Source organism: Saccopteryx leptura, chromosome 2, assembly GCF_036850995.1.
Source record: "Saccopteryx leptura isolate mSacLep1 chromosome 2, mSacLep1_pri_phased_curated, whole genome shotgun sequence".
Classification (NCBI taxonomy): domain Eukaryota; kingdom Metazoa; phylum Chordata; class Mammalia; order Chiroptera; family Emballonuridae; genus Saccopteryx; species Saccopteryx leptura.
The window spans coordinates 344,856,316-344,874,889 of NC_089504.1; the positions used below are offsets into that span (position 1 = coordinate 344,856,316).

General features: G+C 55.6%; 3 protein-coding genes across 4 annotated transcripts; 2 read left to right on the forward strand and 1 right to left on the reverse strand.

Moving 5' to 3' along the window:
• Positions 1-486: 486 nt before the first annotated feature.
• On the reverse strand, positions 487-960 carry HSPB9 (heat shock protein family B (small) member 9). The gene has a single exon (XM_066364412.1). The coding sequence runs from the start codon at positions 958-960 to the stop codon at positions 487-489; it is 474 nt and encodes a 157-aa protein (XP_066220509.1).
• Positions 961-2,126: 1,166 nt separating this feature from the next.
• On the forward strand, positions 2,127-9,555 carry KAT2A (lysine acetyltransferase 2A). 2 transcript variants are annotated; one of them, XM_066364152.1, is made up of 18 exons: positions 2,127-2,585; positions 2,733-2,856; positions 3,199-3,344; positions 3,489-3,578; positions 3,876-4,057; positions 4,149-4,340; positions 5,241-5,347; positions 5,473-5,583; positions 5,666-5,805; positions 5,893-6,101; positions 6,290-6,416; positions 7,232-7,342; positions 7,741-7,884; positions 8,131-8,245; positions 8,334-8,370; positions 8,449-8,512; positions 8,634-8,718; positions 8,848-9,555. In XM_066364152.1, exons 1-18 carry the CDS (start codon positions 2,247-2,249, stop codon positions 9,039-9,041), a joined length of 2,517 nt encoding a protein of 838 aa, XP_066220249.1. In that variant the 5' UTR covers positions 2,127-2,246; the 3' UTR covers positions 9,042-9,555. The 2 variants fall into 2 exon arrangements, with proteins under 2 accessions (XP_066220249.1, XP_066220250.1); XM_066364153.1 differs by having other exon boundaries at positions 2,128-2,585; positions 5,669-5,805.
• Positions 9,556-10,027: 472 nt separating this feature from the next.
• DHX58 (DExH-box helicase 58) lies at positions 10,028-18,005 on the forward strand. The gene is made up of 13 exons (XM_066364154.1): positions 10,028-10,109; positions 10,343-10,511; positions 10,697-10,898; positions 11,267-11,457; positions 12,183-12,299; positions 12,773-12,899; positions 13,059-13,250; positions 13,945-14,198; positions 14,731-14,880; positions 14,967-15,128; positions 15,844-16,034; positions 17,041-17,137; positions 17,415-18,005. Exons 2-13 carry the CDS (start codon positions 10,344-10,346, stop codon positions 17,598-17,600), a joined length of 2,037 nt encoding a protein of 678 aa, XP_066220251.1. The 5' UTR covers positions 10,028-10,109; position 10,343; the 3' UTR covers positions 17,601-18,005.
• Positions 18,006-18,574: the final 569 nt, after the last annotated feature.

The following is an 18,574-nucleotide window of genomic DNA, read 5'->3' on the forward strand; positions in this document are numbered from 1 at the left end:
TGTCAGGCCTGTGAGGGGCTGGGTCCTCTCACTCTCTTCCATGAAGAGGAAGGAACACCAGTGACCTCAGGAACTTTGGACTGATCATAAGGCCAAGACAGCAGCCTCACACTAGGTCCAAGCCATCTAGTCCCTCGTCTCGAGTGGGCCCTCTACTGGTTCTGGAGCCAGGTAGGTGACTCTTGAGTCCTCCCAGTTCTCTGCTGCTCCCTGCTGGCTCTGTTGCTCCTAGCTGCTGAGGGCACGGGCTATTGGTCCAAGCAGAGTGGAGCTGAGTCAGACCACATTACTCTCTGCTACCCAGCCCCGCCCCTGCCCCATCCCCACTTTTGTCCATGACCACAAAAGCCTGATTCTTGGTGGATCACCACCTTGAGGTACCTTTCTGGCCTCCCTCTACCTTCATTATACCTCCAACTCTGACCCCAACCCCGAGAAAGGACCGTGGACACTAAGGCTGTTGCTCACTGTGGTAGTTTTATCAGGTCAGGCTAGGTTGGAACCCGTTTTAGAGCCGCGACCCCTGGGTCTCAAGGACTGTCCTGGCGGGGCTCCAGGAGAATGCAGCGAAGGGCACCGGCCTTGGACACACAACTTGCCCGAGGGGGTCGGGCAGCAGGTCCTGGCGGCAGGATCCAGGTCCCGCGGTAGTAGCATTTGCTGGTGCATCTTCTGCTCCATGCAGTAGCTGCTTCCATCTGGGCTGTAACTCTTCATTTGCCGCTGGCTTATCACCATCAGGCACTGGCGATCCACTCGCACCACCAGCTCTTTGGGGGTGAAGCTGTGGGCATCCACCTTCATCTGGAAACGACTCTCCGTGTGGACATTATCCCGCCTAGCTACATCATCCCTGAGCACCGGCAGCGTGGCACCCTGGTTCTGTTCTGCGAGGGCCGCACTGGGAGACTGGGACGCTACCCGACTCCCGTTGGGGAGACCGCTACCGACCTGCTGCATCCAAGTGAGCAACTGCTGTCCAAGGGTATGCGGCTCTCAGTATAGGGCTGGGTGCTCGTGCAGGACACGAGAGGATGATCTTCCTGCTGCCCAACCAGCAGCTCCACTCCTGCTCAACGGGGATCCTTCCGCCTCGGCAGAGGCAGAGTGGGAGTTCAAGGTCAGTTACCTCTATGGGTCATGTTGCCATTTGCCCTGGCGCGCCCGCTGCTGCTTTTATCCTGGATCCTGCCCCCTTTTGGGGGGGACCCTCCTCACCTCTGTCGGAGGGCCCAGTTGAATATGCTCAAGAAGGCTGGAGCTGTTACCAGCGAAGAGTGGAGATAACATTGAGCCATCAGGGGTCTTGCCCTTCCAAGAACCGGGCTTGGGGGCCATTCGAGTATGAACACATATAATTCATTTTGGAACATCCTGCCTTTCTCTGATAGACCACAATCCTGTGACATTGTGGGGGGTGGGAGGTGGACACATCTTCCTGGCTTCCTTTATTCATCCAATCTTGGGCTTGCTGTGCTGCAGGCTCAGGCTGGACTCAGGGACCACAAAGATTAAGATGAGGCCCAGCCCTCAAGGTGCCCCCAGGGCTGGAGGAGAGGCGCTCCCATACAAAAAGGTTTCCTCCTCTGCTTCTTCATCCCCACCTTGGTAGCCTTGTTCGTGGCCACGGCCATGCCTCTGGTGCTCGGTACTTTTACAATAAACCCTTTTTGTGCAAGTATAATGGACATACAGAAAAGTACACAAAAGGGTCGAGTTGCCTTATCCCAAAGAGAACACACCTGTGTGACCACTTCACAGGTCAAGAAAAGAACTGTTGCCGCTTAATGTCTGCAGCTGCAATTTTGTCTCCGGAAACATGAGACTGGAGCAGGGTAGGGATGGGAGGCAGATATGCCAGGAAGCCAATTAGACCCCAGGCCTGTACTTCTAGGCTGGGGACTTGGGAGGAGTGCAGAGCCCACAAGTCCTCCATCCAAAAGCCCGCTTTCTGGGATGTTTCTCCTTATCTCCAAGACGACAGCAATTCTGACTATCCTGGAAGACTTCGAGAGAGATTAAGAGTGAGCAGGAGTCTATTTGGGGTGCTGGCTCGGGCCTTATTTGGCGGTCTGGGATTAAGAGGCAGCAAAGAAAAGTCTGGAAGGTGGAGGCAACGGGAGCAGCGGTGGAAGACTACAACTCCCATCGTGCTCTGAAACAGCGGCGCTTGCGCAGTAAGCGCCCGTTGCCCATGCGGCCCTAGGGCAGGGAGCGCCGCGCCGCGCTCCGCTGCGGGGGAGGCCATGGCGGAACCTTCCCAGGCTCCGGCCCCGGCCCCGGCCGCACAGCCTCGTACCCTCCAGTCCCCAGCCCCTGCCCCAACTCCGACTCCTACCCCCAGTCCGGCTACGGCGCCGACTCCGGCTCCCACTCCGGCACCAGCCCCTGCCCCCGCTGCAGCTCCAGCCGGGAGCACCGGGACGGGGGGGCCCGGGGTAGGAAGTGGGGGGACCGGGAGCGGGGGTGATCCGGCTCGGCCTGGCCTGAGCCAGCAGCAGCGCGCCAGCCAGAGGAAGGCGCAAGTTCGGGGACTGCCGCGCGCCAAGAAGCTTGAGAAGCTAGGGGTCTTCTCGGCTTGCAAGGTGGGGGCGGGGCCTGGTGTGAGAGGGGCGGGGCTTGGGACATCGACATCCTAGGGCTCGGGTGGCAGGGAGAGCAAACCTCTGGCTAGGAGCAGCTCCTCGTCCCCGGGATACACACAGGGTTTTTGACTGATCCTCTGTCTCCAGGCCAATGAAACCTGCAAGTGTAATGGCTGGAAAAACCCCAAGCCCCCCACTGCACCCCGCATGGACCTGCAGCAGCCAGCTGCCAACCTAAGTGAGCTGTGCCGCAGCTGTGAGCACCCCTTGGGTAAGACAGTTCCCTTGGAGCTGAGGGTGAGGGAGAAGCAGGGGCTGGCTTCTGCTTGGGCAGGATGACTTAAGCGCCACGAGCTTCATCTCTTAAAAAACTAAAGATGCCTTCTAAGGAGGGATTGGATTAGGAGTGTGTATGTCCCAAGGGAGGAGAAAGAAAATCTGCCAATAGCAAACATACGAAGGACCACCAGGGGCTGACACAGGAGCAGTCTTGTTGATAGTCACAGTGGTTGGGAGGACAGAGTGTATCTTGGCTGGTGATGAAGAGGGGCAGGAAGTCCTGTTCATCTCTTCTTTCCATTCTTCCCAACTCTACCACCTGTTCTTCTTGCAGCTGACCACGTGTCTCACCTGGAGAATGTGTCAGAGGATGAGATTAACCGGCTGTTGGGGATGGTGGTAGATGTGGAGAATCTGTTTATGTCTGTTCACAAGGAGGAGGACACGGACACTAAACAGGTCTATTTCTACCTCTTCAAGGTGAGCTTCCTCCAACTGAAAGTGAGTGAGCATAGGAGTTGAGATTGTGGGTGTGCAGCTCTGATCTCTGCTGACCTCTACCCCTTCCTCTCCTCCCTCTTCCTCTTCTTCTTCCTCTTCCTCTTCCTCTTCCCCTTCCTCCAGCTTCTTCGAAAATGCATCCTGCAGATGACCCGGCCCGTGGTGGAGGGATCTCTGGGCAGCCCCCCATTTGAGAAGCCTAATATTGAGCAGGTGGGATGAAGAAGGGGCTAAGAGAATTGAGGGCATCTTGGAGGAGTGAGGAGCCTATTTTCTCTATCTCCTCGAGCTGGGAATAGGGAAGAAGTTTCAAGAAGAGGAGATGTTTTGTGCTAACCTTAGGGTGTGCATGGGGGTAGAGAGAGGACATGGTTTGTGTTCACAGAGAGCCTCAGAATGAGAGGAGAGCCTTGCCTCTGCCCAACAGAAAGCCTCTAGTTTTGGATAAGAAGCTCGTGCTGGCTGCTCACACCTCCTTCCGGGTTTTGTCCCCTGCCCACCCCTTCTCAGGGTGTGCTAAACTTTGTGCAGTACAAGTTCAGTCATCTGGCTCCCCGCGAGCGGCAGACAATGTTTGAACTCTCGAAGATGTTCTTACTCTGCCTTAACTACTGGAAGCTTGAGACACCTGCCCAATTTCGGCAGAGGTCTCAGGCTGAGGACGTGGCTACATACAAGGTCAATTATACCAGGTAGGCCCAGCCAGGGACAGCATGGGGAGAAACTTACTGGCTCAGCTTGGACTCCACGGTTCCCACTCTCACGACCTCCCACTCTCTGCAGATGGCTCTGTTACTGCCACGTGCCCCAGAGCTGCGATAGCCTTCCCCGCTATGAGACCACTCACGTCTTTGGACGAAGCCTTCTCCGCTCCATCTTCACCGTCACACGGCGGCAGTTGCTAGAGAAGTTCCGGGTGGAGAAGGACAAGCTGGTGCCTGAGAAGAGGACCCTCATCCTCACCCATTTCCCGAAGTAAGGCTCCTTCTGGCCTGTCAGGATTTTTCCCCAAGTTCATATCCTCCCTGTTGTCCCCCCCTTTTTTTTCCAGGAAGGCTTCCTGGATTGGTCCCTCCGCTTCCCTCCATGAGCCTTCTGGGATCTGGGTACCTGCCTGGCAGAGTTGCCCATGGCCCAGATGCAACTCGCTAGCATTTGCCTTTTGTACTAGTCAGGGGACGACAGGTACATGGCCTGAGGGCTAACACGACCCCTGCCTGCACCCCTGCGTATGCCCCTGGTAGACATGACCAGTTGTTTCTTCTGGGGCCTGGGCACAGCCTCAGAATCTTTCCCACCACAGCACTCCAAAAAAAAACCCAAAGAAACAACCAGCTTACAATTTAGGTGAAACCAATTTCTGCTCCCATTCCAGGTCTTCCTGAAAGATTTTCCTCTGTTGTTGCCATACCTTCCTCTCATATTAAAACTGCTTCATAACAATCCATCTCAGGAAGCCTTCACTGATTAATCCAGGCCCTCCAGTGCCCCTTCTGCCACCAGGTGGGAATACGGTGGCAGGAGGGGGTAGATTCTGAGTCCCATCTTGATCCTGAGGCCCAGAGTGACTTGGTGTACTGCCTGGTCACACATTACAGGATGGCATCAGTTCAGACCTGTCTCCCTGTTCTGTAGACTATGGCCTCTGATCTCTGTTCTAGATTTGTCCTGTCTTCCTTTCTTCAACTAGGGTCTCCCAGAAGGCAGAGGGCTGTACCTCCCCCCCATCTGAAGGTGGAGGTTGTCTCTCTTCTTAGGCTCCTTGTTCCCTGAGGAGAGGGTCTGTCTCTCTGACCTACCTGCAGCCGCCCTGGTGTCTGGCCCAGCTGCTCCCTTGCTTGGACAGAGGAGTGGACATTCTGTACCCTCCCACAGGTTCCTGTCCATGCTGGAGGAGGAGATCTACGGGGCAAACTCTCCGATCTGGGAGTCAGGCTTCACCATGCCGCCCTCGGAGGGGGCCCAGCTGGTGCCTCGGCCGGGTACGTGCCTCAGCAGGTTCTGCAGGATCTTTGCCCGGCCTTTCTGGCTGAGCACAGCCCCTTCTCTCCACCAACACCTTTGACCCCCCCCCCCCAGCCCCTGACTCTCATTCTGTCTCTCTCAGCTACTGTCAGCGCAGCGGTGGTGCCCAACGCCCCCATCTTCAGCCCCACCATGGGTGGGGGCAACAACAGCTCCTTAAGTCTGGATTCCGGAAGTGCTGAGCCCATGCAAGGTGGGTCCTTGAGCCCTGACCCTCACTCACTCCTCCCCCAGTCTCTCTAGCTGTCGCTGAGAGACCTCGCTTTCCTCCCCAGCAGGCGAGAAGAGGAAGCTTCCTGAGAGCCTGACCCTGGAGGATGCCAAGCGGCTTCGTGTGATGGGCGACATCCCGATGGAGTTAGTCAACGAGGTCATGCTCACCATCACTGACCCCGCGGCCATGCTGGGGCCCGAGGTAGACAGCCTGGCTTGCTGGCCAGCAGGAGTAGGGTGCCCTCGTGGACCCGAGAGCCTGGCTCACCACCCCTTCTCTGGTACCCAGACGAGCCTACTGTCAGCCAATGCGGCCCGGGACGAGACAGCCCGCCTGGAGGAGCGTCGTGGCATCATCGAATTCCATGTCATTGGCAACTCGCTGACACCCAAGGCCAACCGGCGGGTGTTGCTCTGGCTCGTGGGGTTGCAGAATGTCTTCTCCCATCAGCTGCCACGCATGCCCAAGGAGTATATCGCCCGCCTCGTCTTTGACCCGTGCGTTCCCAGGAAAGCCCCAGTCCCGGGGCACCACACCCTCGACCTCCACACCCCTTGTCCAACTTCTGGAAATTCTTCCTCCTCAGTTCCCGGCCTTGAATACAGCTTAGGGCTCCAGAGCTGTGGGGACGTGGGTAGCATTTAGGGGACAGGCAGGGTCTGTGACCTGGCCCTTCTCCCCTCAGGAAGCACAAGACTCTGGCCTTGATCAAGGACGGGCGGGTCATTGGTGGGATCTGCTTCCGCATGTTTCCCACTCAGGGCTTCACAGAGATTGTCTTCTGTGCTGTCACCTCAAATGAGCAGGTCAAGGTGAGTGGATGGCCCAGCCCCGTTCCTGCCCCATCCCACCACCTGCTTCAGAGCAGAGGACATGGTGATGTAGCAGACCCCGGCCCCTTTTAGTGGCCAGTTTCTCACTCACCCACAAGGTGGCACTTGTACTCTGAGAACGGTCGATTCAGAAAGCACCTGTTGACAATGGATCATGAGAATCAGGAACACTTTTAAATGGATGTCAGTTTTCTTACATACATTGGGGAGTTATTAATTTTTATGGTTGCCTTACACTGGGCGACAGTCCTGGCTTTTATCCTTGCATTGTCACAACAGACGCTCTAGTAGGGTTCCCCGTTCTTTTTTTCATGACTCAATTCTGCATGGTGCTTCCTAGGTCCTGACACATGTGGAAGTCAGTGTCTCTTCAGGGTTCAAAGGCTGTGACAGTCAGGGTCCTTGGTATTCCCTTTACACATTCTGAGGCCCAGGGACCAGGAACTAGTGGCCCGTGGATAGCAGCTTCTGCCTGACGTTGGCCACGTTTCCTCATGTTGAGTTTCAGTTTTTCCTTCTGTAAGTTGACAGTAATACCTACCTCATGACTTCAACTTGGGACTTGGTCTTTAACTTGCACCTGGCTCAGAGCAAGTGCTTCGAAAACCAGTGTCTCAGTTTTCTCCTGGTAAACTCCCCTCCTCTGCCAGTCACCTTTCCGCCTTCCTGCCTTGGAGTCCCTGGCTATCGGCACTTCCTCTCCAATTTGCTCCCTCCTCCCTGGGTCCTCTTGAGCCCTGTGCAGCCCCAGGCCTGACCCCTCCGCCACGTAAGTCCTGCTCCCTCCCCTGCAGGGCTATGGGACTCACCTGATGAACCACCTGAAGGAGTATCACATCAAACACAACATTCTTTACTTCCTCACCTACGCAGATGAGTACGCCATTGGCTACTTCAAAAAGCAGGTGACCCTCACCTCTCCCCCCACACTTGCCTGCCCCCTGAGGCAGGAGGCATTCCCTAGCCCCCTGGTGTGTATGGACTGGGAGTCCCTTCAGGTCCCCTGTTCCCTACAGTGTCTGTAGGGATGTCCTTCCTGCCTGTCTTCCTCCCTCCTGCCACTGCCCCAGGGGCCTGCAGGGCAATTGGCAGAATTGGGAGGTTCTTGGGGGTTAGTCAGGAGGGGCAGCTGACCTAGAGTCTTTCCAGGGACAGATTGGGCCTTGCGGGGACCAGCGGAGGGGACCTGGGAACTGGAGAGAGGAGACACGGCACGCAGTGCCCCTCAAGTGCTTCTGGGGGAGGAGCTGTTAACGTTGGAAAAGTCTTGTTGATAGATTGAGTCATGACTCCCACTTCCTAGGGTTTCTCCAAGGATATCAAGGTGCCCAAGAGCCGCTACCTGGGCTACATCAAGGACTATGAAGGGGCGACCCTGATGGAGTGTGAGCTGAATCCCCGCATCCCCTACACGGAGCTCTCCCACATCATCAAGAAGCAGAAGGAGGTTGTGTGTGTGTGTGCACTCATCCATGGGGCTTGTGGAATGTGTGTATGGGATGAGCACACGCGTAGGTGTGTACCTGTGTCCGTGCATGTGCATATGTGAGGTCGGGCCAGGATCTCCGTTCTCACTCTGCCGCTTGGGGAAGTTAGGAGGAGCGGCAACTGGATTCAGGGGCGGAGGCTCTGACTGGCTCTGGGAGGGTAGCTGCTGGGCCTGGATTGGCCCCTCAGACCCTGCCTTCCTCAGATCATCAAGAAGCTGATCGAGCGCAAACAGGCCCAGATTCGAAAGGTCTACCCCGGGCTCAGCTGCTTCAAGGAGGGAGTGAGGCAGATCCCCGTGGAGAGTGTCCCTGGCATTCGTAAGCAGGGCCCTTGGTGCGGGAGGGGCATGCGGCTTGGTGTGTGTACAGGCATTCTTAGATGTGTCCTCCACACTCCGCTTTGCAGGAGAGACGGGCTGGAAACCACTGGGGAAGGAGAAGGGGTGAGTGTTGTGTGGAGGGAGAGGTTGTTGGGGGAGGCGGAGTGACAAGAGCCTCAGACTTGTCATCTTTTGCCCCAGGAAGGAGCTGAAAGACCCTGACCAGCTCTACACAATCCTTAAAAACCTGCTGGCTCAGATCAAGGTGGGGAGACCAGGTTCCCTTCTGGGGTTCCTGGCTTTATGACCCAGTGAGGGGTGGGTGACAGCCACGAGCTGGGCATGGGGCCCAGTGGGCCCGGCTCCAGCTCGGCTCTTCTCTCCAGTCACACCCCAGTGCCTGGCCCTTCATGGAGCCTGTGAAGAAGTCAGAGGCTCCTGACTACTACGAGGTCATCCGCTTCCCCATTGGTGAGGATGCTTCATCCCGACCCCTTCCACTTGTGCCTGCAAATTTGCTCATGCCTTCACTGGGCCTCACAGCCCCTGTGACCCACTCTTAGCCTCTTAAAGGCGTTCCCTTCTGTCCTGCTGCCCCAGACCTGAAGACCATGACGGAACGGCTCCGCAGCCGTTACTATGTGACCCGGAAGCTCTTTGTGGCTGACCTGCAGCGGGTCATCGCCAACTGCCGCGAGTACAACCCCCCAGACAGCGAGTACTGCCGCTGCGCCAGTGCCCTGGAGAAGTTCTTCTACTTCAAGCTGAAGGAGGGAGGGCTCATTGACAAGTAGACTCCAGCCTTGGACCATAGCCTAAACCTTGAATGTCTCCATCTCAGGTTCTGATCTCATCTCTAGGGAGACCCCTGGTGCCCAGGTCCCTCTCGGCTTGAGACACTCCAGCCCCTGATCCTGCAGCCCTTGTTGGGCCCGTGGGCACCCCCAAGGCTGCAGTCTTGTCCCACCCTGCATTGTGTCTGACATTGGGAAGGGCCTCCTGGGTCTGGGGCTCAGCCCTTCTACAGAGACTGGTGGCCAGAGGGTAACTGTGTCCAGTTCTAGTGGCGTTCAGCCCTGGTCCCTACAGAGCTATGGTGTCTTAGAGTCCTGAGCCTGGCCCGGTCACTGTTTCCTCGAGGGCAGGACTACCACTTTTAGATTGAGTCAGGGGGCTTCAGAGGTTAGAAGTTCAGCCTGGACTGGAGGGGCCATGCCTTGCCTTGCCCTGCACTGTTCTGTCTGTCCCCCAGGGGTGGGGGACATGGGGACCATTCATTTCCTGGCATTAATCCCTTGGAGGGATCAATAAAGCTCTTTTTTTTTTTCCTCTGTGTGATTACTTCTTTAGTTGCATCCCCAGCCTTAGCAGGCTAATCTTGCACCTTCTAGTAAGTTGGAGCCTATTAAGTTCAGGTTGTGCTGAGGACACATCCCCAGCAAACCTTTGCCTAGTGTGCCCCTGGGGCGACGGGGCTTGCCTGGCTGCAGCTGCCACTTCTCCCTGCGCCTGGTTCCTGGTCCAGGTGCTTGGATGGCATGAGTCCAAATCTCCCACTTGCTGCCTTTGCCTGGGTGACATGGTTACAGCTCACTCCAAAAGGAGTGGGGGTGGGGTGAGGAAGTGGATACTTCTCTCGGGAGGCAGGGGTGGCTGGCAGGACCTAGAAGTTAGAGTGCTTTCCTGTCAATCGCTGCTTTCCAGTCCTCACTCAGGCCAGTGGGGGGCGGGGAAGAGACACCGGGAGGCTGAGCTGGGCTGGTGCCTCCCCTCAGTTTCAGTTTTCATTTTCGATTCTAGCAGAGCTCAGGAGCTGGTGTCTGGACTAAGCCAAGCAGGGCTGCCCGTGGCAGGTGGTACAGGTGAGGCTGGGCAGGGATCCGATGCAGTCTGTCTTACTCTCGCCTCCCCTCTAGGCCAGATCTGGTTCCTGGGAGGTGCCTTGTTCCACCTCCCAAGCAGGATGGAGCCTTGGGGAACGGGAGGTCTCTGCACCAGACTGAGCTGGCCAGGAGCATGGAGGGGGCAGATCTGAGGGAGGTTGGACCTAGGAGGGGGCCAGGAGGTCCAGAGGTCTGAGTCCTGCAATTCCCAGAATGGAGCTGCGACCCTACCAGTGGGAGGTGATCATGCCTGCCCTGGAAGGCAAGAATATCATCATATGGCTGCCCACGGGTGCTGGGAAGACCCGGGCGGCTGCTTATGTGGCCAAAAGGCATCTTGAGACTGTGGACGGAGCCAAGGTGGTTGTATTGGTCAACAGGGTAAGTGGCCTGCCCTCTCCTCAGTGAGTTCCCAGCTCAGACACCTCTCAAGACCCTCCAGAACTCCCGAGCTGCTGTGAGCGGTCCTAAGCTCCCTTTCTCACCCATCCCTGTCATTGCCTCCCCTCCCCCCATTCCCTTGACCCAGATCCAGCTTCCTCTCCTCATCCCCTCTGCACCCCCAGGTACACCTGGTGACCCAGCATTATGAGGAGTTTCGTCGCATGCTGGATGGGCGCTGGGCCATTAGAACCCTGAGTGGGGGCATGGAGTCACGACCTGGGTTTGGCCACGAGGCACAAAGGAATGACCTGCTCATCTGTACAGCTGAGCTGCTGCAGATGGCACTGACCAGCCGTGAGGAGGAGGAGCATGTGGAGCTCAATGGTGAGGGTTGTGTGCCCCTGATGCACCCCTGCCTGCCAACCCCAGGGCCCCTCTTCTTGTAAAGATGTTGGGAGATCTTGTGGGAGTGAGGACTTCCCCATTCACCAAGCCCCAGGATATACCCTTGTAGAAAAAGAACTGGCTACAGTGGCAGGTCATAGACAAGTCGCTTTCCCCAGCTTGAGCTTTAGTTTCTTAATCTGTAAAACAGAGGTAAATCATCCCGACTGGCCATTCTCTGGGGTCTGGCTTCCAATTGTGAAGGGAGGAAGAAATTCTCAGATGAGTTTTGGAACCACATGAAACAAAGCTTATGGGAGAAAGGGTTTTGCATGCTTTGGTTCACAGCCTTCCTTATGCGCCCCCAGCCTTCTCTCTTCTTGTGGTGGATGAGTGTCACCACACGCACAAAGACACCGTGTACAACATCATCCTGAGCCGGTACCTAGAGCATAAATTCCAGAGGACACAGCCCCTGCCGCAGGTGCTGGGTCTCACAGCCTCCCCTGGCACTGGCAGGGCCACCACGCTCGATGGAGCCATTGAACACATCCTGCAGGTCAGCTTGGTTTCTGTGACCCTCCCACCACTTTACCCACCAGGGACCTCCCTGGCCTGCCCTAGCGCGTGGCCACCGGCCCTAGCCCAGTTCACCCAGGCAGGGTCTGGACCCCTTCCTCGCCTAAATTCCAGCCTTCAAAGACTTCTTAGTGCACTTAAAAAGTTCCGTGTGACCTAACCCCTGCTCAAGTCTCCGACCTCGCTTCCTCTGCCCTCCGCCTCACTCCTGTATTGGCCTTCTCTCCGTGTCCTGAGCATGTCAGCCTTGTTCCCATCTCAGGATCCTTGCACTTGCCATTCCTTCTGCCCTGGATGCCCTTTACCCTGTACTTTACCTGTCTGGCTGACCTTATTGTCATTCAGGGAACAGCTTAACTGTCACCCCTTGGAAGCCTTCCCTGATCACCCCCACTGTACTCTGTCATATCATCCAATTTTATTCTCTTCAGAGCTAGTTAACATGATCTGCAGTTCTCTCATTCTGATGTTCTTTACTAGTTTATCAACAGTCTACCCAACTCTAATTTGAGATGCGCTATATTTCGAGTACCTGGAACAGCACTAGGTACAGAGAAGACAAACAATGAATATTTATTGAATAAATGAATCCCCACCCCTAATAGCCCTGCCTCAGCTGGGACCCGTCCTGCCCCAAAGTTCTGCCTCTTGTCCCTACAAGACTCCCCCCCCCCCATTTCAGTGAACTCCTCTCTCTTGCCTCAGCTCTGTGCCAACCTGGACACATGGCGTATCATGTCACCCCAGACCTCCCGCCCCCAGCTGCAGGAGCACAGCCATGAGCCCTGCAAGCAGTACAACCTCTGCCAAAGGCGCAGCCAGGTGTGTGGAAGGAAGGGTGGGGCTGGGCTTGGGTGGGGGCTGAAATTAGGGCACCTGAGGCTGACCCTTGACTCCACCCTCTGTGACTGCAGGTTACTTGTTTATGTATCTGAGTGTCCACTTCTTTCTGTGAAATGGGGCAGATCCTACTGTTTGGTTTCACTCAAGTGTCACCATAGACCTCTGTCACACATCTGGGCATGCATTAGAGTGCTTTGCAAGCCATAAAGCTGGGGCAGTTTGTAATGAGGCTGTTCCAAGCTCTTTCCTGCGGTGTGGACACTAACTGGTATCTGCTATGACAGGCTGGACAAGGACTGGACATCACTGTGCTCAGGCCAGAGGTCAAGGGCATATATGGGGTGGAGACAGAACAGGAGCCAGGTGCAGAAACCTGACCCGTGCCTCCAGCCTGGACTCTGCCCCACCACAGCAGCATAGAAATTCCCTCATGCCCTCACTCTTCTGTCTAGGACCCGTTTGGGGACATGCTGAAGAAGCTCATGGAACAAATCCATGACAACCTGGAGATGCCTGAGTTGAAGCAGGACTTTGGGACACAGACGTATGAGCAGCAGGTGGTGGAGCTGAGCCAGACCGGTAAGAAGGGAAGACGGGAGGACTATATGGTGCCTCCAGGGCCCGGCCTGCCTGGGCGGAGCCTCTAGGGGGCGGGGCTCAGTGTTTGGGGCGGAGTCTAGGCAGAAATAAGCGCTGGGGGCGTGGCCGCTCAGACCTTGACTCCCTGCGGGTTTGCAGCGGCTGAGGCCGGGCTCCTGCAGAGGCGGGTATATGCGCTTCACCTGCGACGCTACAACGACGCGCTCCTCATCCACGACACGGTCCGCGCTGTGGACGCCCTGGCCGCACTGCAGAGTTTCTACCACTGGGAGCGCACCACTAAGACCCAGATCCTGCGTGCTGAGCGCTGGCTGCTGGCACTGTTCGATGGTGAGGCTTCTTTGGAGGAGGTGTGTTGGGAAAAGAGGTCAGAGGCCAGCCGAGCGCAGGCACAAACTCTGAATTGGAAAGGTTCCAACAAGAGTCCTCAGGCCCTCTTTTTCTAACCAAAAGTCAAGGCCGTGGATATGACAAAAGATGTATGCCCTCATTTGTGAAGGTTTACATGGGTTTAAAAACTAATACTGTATATGTTATTGACAAAAAGTTTTTGAAAACCATTTAATTGGAACTGTCCCTGAAAGTCTAGTGTGTGTGGTACCTTTAAACTGGAAAAGTGAGGTGGTCAGAGGGTGAAATTTAAGGCTAGAGGCCTCAGCACAGCTGAGGACAAGGATCTTTATGAGGAAACCTGAGGTTGAATTAGTTCTGGGTTGCAGAGGTAAGCATCAAAGGTCAAGGGTCGTCCTGGTAGCAGGGTTGAAGACGGGTGCTGGATAAGGTATGTGAGCAAAGGATTCTTGACTGTAGGCCTCTGGTGTAAGGCTGGCTGGCCTTGAGGCTGGGCAGGCAGAGGTTATTCTTACCTGTGTTCTTGGTACTGCTCAGAGGAAATTCGGCAGAAGCAAGTATCCTCAGGCCCCCTCTGGACTCCTGCAATCTTATCCCTGTGGGCCACCCACTGCCACATCCTGCCCACTTCCAACCTGAGTCCTGCACCTCTGATTTTGGGCTTTTCCGGCAGACCACAAGAATGAGCTGACTCGCCTGGCAACTCATGGCCCAGAGAACCCCAAGCTGGAGACTCTGGAACAGATCCTGCAGGAGCAGTTCGGAAGCCCGGGCAGCCCCCGGGGCATCATCTTCACACGCACCCGCCAGAGTGCCCACTCCCTCCTACTCTGGCTCAAGCAGCAGCCAAATCTGCAGACAGTGGACATCAGGCCCCAGCTGCTGATTGGAGCTGGTAACAGCAGCCAGAATGAGCGAATGACCCAGGTATGGGCTTTGGGGAAAGGAGGTGGGGCTGGGGCATTCCGTTAGGGGAGAAGAGAAGAGGAGAGAGTCTTCAGCACAGAGAAATGGGGGTACTGATTATCCCCAGGCAGAGGACAGAGCTGAGACGCATGGACACTGAAATCCCAGGACTGACGGTTCCCCAGGTCTGAGGGTCTCTGGCTGCAGAGGGGCAGCAACCTGGGCATCTGCAGGGAAAGAAGTGAGTGATGTCCTCAGGACAGAGGGTCAGGGATCTGGAGTCCCTTGTAGGAGAAGAACAGTCCCCAAGAGCTCCTAGAGCGCAGGGTCAGGGACCCTTAGGAGTCCCAAGAGGAGAGAGGGGTTAAATGTTCAGCTGGGAAGAGGGCCAAGATCCTGGGGGTTCCTGGAGATTGAGGTGGAGACTCAGGGGCCCTCAAAAAAAAGGGGCCCAGACTGAGTAAAAGGACTGACCCAGGAGAGACTGGGCTAGCCAGAGGATAGGCCTGAAGCCACCTCATGTACCATCCTCTTTTTCCTCCCTTACTCCCAGAGGGACCAGCAAGATGTTATCCACAAGTTCCGGGATGGCAGCCTGAACCTCCTGGTGGCCACGAGTGTGGCAGAAGAGGGACTGGACATCCCCCAGTGCAATGTGATTGTGCGCTATGGGCTCTTGACTAACGAGATCTCCATGGTCCAGGTGCCCAGCCACCCCCCGAACAGTCCTGAAAGGATCATGTGTGGAAACCTAGCCCCACTCAGGCCCCCTCTCATCTCCCTACCCAGGCGAGGGGTCGTGCCCGGGCCGATCAGAGTGTGTACTCATTCGTGGCAGTCCAAGGCAGTCGGGAGGTGCAGCGGGAGCGAACCAACGAGGCACTAGAGGCTCTGATGGAACGGGCCGTGGCTGCCGTGCAGCAGATGGACCAGGCTGAGTACGAGGCCAAGGTCTGTGGGCAGTCCTGTGCCCCGTGGGGCGGGGGGCTATAGACGTTCTGCCTGGAAGGTCTCATGCACACACACACACACCCCTCCGCCTCCTTTCTCTGGGAGCCAACTTGGCCCACCTGGTGAAGGTCTGAATCCAGGGAAGGGTAGAGGCCAGGGATGGCATTGCCAGGAAGACAATGGCTGTTTTTCCACAATGCCTTGGGAACAGGCTCCATCTTGCTTTTAAGTTATCTTCATCACCAAATACTTTGTGTATCTTTGACAACCACCTTTCAGCTCTTCTGGAACCAAGCATAGGGGGAACAAAATTAAAAAAAAAAACACCTGCACAAAGTAAGCCCAGAACCAGGACTCCAATCAGTCCCCTGAAGTAGAGCCACCATTGTTCAGCCCCGCACAGCATTGTCCCTGTTTACTCCTGTCGTCCCAGAGTAATGGTACCCGATGTTAGAGTCAGAGAAGCAATTTCCCACAAAACCCTCCGAAGTGGGGGCAGAGATTCAGTGGGAAAGCTTGCCCGGCTCCCACTGTTGCCCCCAATCCAATATTAGTTTCCTCTACTGAGCTGCTTCTGGAAGCCCCAGGGAGGGTTGAGGAAAGTCTCTCCGGGTACTAACAATCTGAGGCCTTTGGGAACCCTTTGTTCCCCTGGGCATTCCCGCAGTTGAGTATCTTGGGCCAAAGCCGTGCCTGGTGTCCCCTCCCACCATAGATCCGGGACCTGCAGCGGGCAGCCGTGGTCAGGCGAGCGGTCAAGGCAGCCCAGCAGGAGAGCCAGCGGCAGCAGTTCCTGGCAGAGCAAGTGCAGCTCCTCTGCATCAACTGCATGGTGGCCGTGGGCCACGGGAGCGACCTGCGGAAGGTGGAGGGCTCCCACCACGTCAATGTGAACCCCAACTTCTCGTGAGAACCTTGGAAGGGGCTGTGCGGGTGAAGGGAAGGGTGGGGTGCATTATGAGTTTGGGAGGCTAAACAGCATTTTAACAAGTACCGAGTTTGCATTTTCACAACAGTCTGGTTAGATCGGGTTTATCACCACCCTGTTTCACAGGTGAGGAAATAGAGGCTCAGAGAGGCTCAGTAACGTGCCCAGACTCCCACAGCCACTATGTGGTTGAGCAAGAGTTGGAATTCAGGATGCCAAATGCTAGTTTGAGGGGCCACAAACTAGCCCCCTGGTCCTACATACTCTGAAGACATCAAGAGGGGCTGTTTGTCCCTGAGCCATCCCCTCATCTGCTTCCTAGAGGGTAGTCTTCCCCTATCCTCCATTCGTTTATTTATTAAGTATTTATTAGGTACCTACTGTGTGCCAGGCCACCATGCCAAGGGTATTTACACATTTTCTCTTGTTTGAGGAGGTAGCAACCAGGTCTTGAGGGCTGGATTGGGCTTGACCGTGAGAAGATGAGGATAGGCAGGAATGATGGGCTGGGAGTAACGGTGGTTGACTTGATCGGAAGAGCTTGTGAAGGATGAGATTCTGCAGACAGACAGACTAGCCTTTGGAGGACCTTGAAGGTCAGACTTAAAACTTAAGCTTTTATCCTGTAGGCAGTGAGGCGACTTGGATGGATTTTGAGCAAAGGGGTGTCAGATTTACATTTTTAGATCACTCTGGCAGTTGGCAGAAGGATAGTGTGGGGGTGGGAGTAAGGCTGGAATGGGGTGGAAGGGTGGGGCAGGAAGGTCCATTGGGAAACTTAGATCATCCAGGTGGGTAGTGCTGAGGCCTGAACTTGGGCGGAAGGAAATGGAGTGGAGGCAGCACAGGCAGAGCTTCCTGAAGTCTCGGTGCCTCTTGACAGGCAGGAATGTCAAGGCTCAGGCAGAGGCTCAGCAAATAGGATGGCATGTGGTCTGGAACTGGGGGTCCATGAGGGCTGTGGCCACGCCCATTCCTTTCCAGGGTCTACTACAATGTCTCCACGAAGCCTGTGGTCATGGACAGAGTCTTCAAGGACTGGATACCTGGGGGTGTTGTTAGCTGCAAGAACTGTGGGGAAGTAAGTGCTGGGGCCATGGCCCTTAGCTCCAGTTTTTAGAAGTCCTCATTCTGAGCAGGAGGCCCAGTGTCTACCATCAGGGTGCCCTCAGTGGGATGGGGAGACAGCCTTGCCCCAGGAGTCCCCAGTCTGAAGAGAGTGGTCCAGCCCCTAATTTAGGGAGCCCACAGTATGATGAGATGGGAGACATAAGCCCTGCACTCAGAGACCCTAACTTGAGGAGAGAAGCTAGTCTGAGGGCAGACACCCAGACCCACTGTCTCTGTCCCACCCCCAGCCCTGGGGTCTGCAGATGATCTACAAGTCAGTGAAGCTGCCGGCTCTCAAAGTCCGCACCATGCTGCTGGAGACACCGCGAGGGCGGATCCAGGCCAAGAAGTGGTCCCGTGTGCCCTTCCCAGTGCCTGACCTGGACTACGTGCAGGACTGTACCCAGGGCCTGTCAGACCTCTCCCTGGACTAACCATTTTATCACTGCAGTGCCCATCTCAGGCTGTAGAGGGCAGGAGAATCTGCAGCAGGCATCATCTTCCCCTGAGCAAAGTCTGGGTGCAGGTTCCTTTTGCCTGAGTCACCAGCTCAGGGCCGGGTGATGACTAGTCTCAGAAGAACCCCAGGTGCCCAGGCTGGCTTCAGCTCCCACACTGAGGAAGCAGCTGAAGGACCACAGCTCACTGACCCTCCTCACACTCACTCATACTTTCTTTTTTTTTTTTTTCCCCAGAGACAGAGAGAGTCAGAGAGAGGGATAGACATATGAGAAACATCAGTCATTAGTTTTTCGTTGTGCATTGCGACACCTTAGTTGTTTATTGATTGCTTTCTCATATGTGCCTTGACCATGGGCCTTCAGCAGACCGAGTAACCCCTTGCTCGAGCCAGGGACCTTGGGTCCAAGCTGGGAGCTTTTGCTCAAACCAGATGAGCCCGTGCTCAAGCTGGCGACCTCGGGGTCTTGAACCTGGGTCCTCCGCATCCCAGTCCGATGCTCTATCCACTGTGCCACCGCCCGATCAGGCTTATTCATACTTTCATACACACTGGCTGGAGTGAGAGTGGGCAGGGGCGAGAACAGAGGCAGGAGAATGCCCACACTATATAGTACTTCCTCTTTAACCATGGTTTCGCTTTTGCAGTTTGTTACTCACAATTAACTGTAGTTCAAAAATATTAAATGGAAAATTCCAGAACTAAACAATGTATAAGTTTCAAATTGCACACCGTTCTGAGTAGCATGATAAAATCTTGCGCTGTCCTGCTCTGTCCCACCCGGGACGTGAATTTTCCCTTTGTCCAGCATAACTATGCTGTACATGCTATCTGCCTGGCAGTCACTTTAGTAGCCATCTGGGTTATCAGACCGTCTGTCAAGGTTTCACAGTGCTTGCATTCAAGTAACCTTTCTACTAGCCTAACCCTACATCACAATGCCTACGT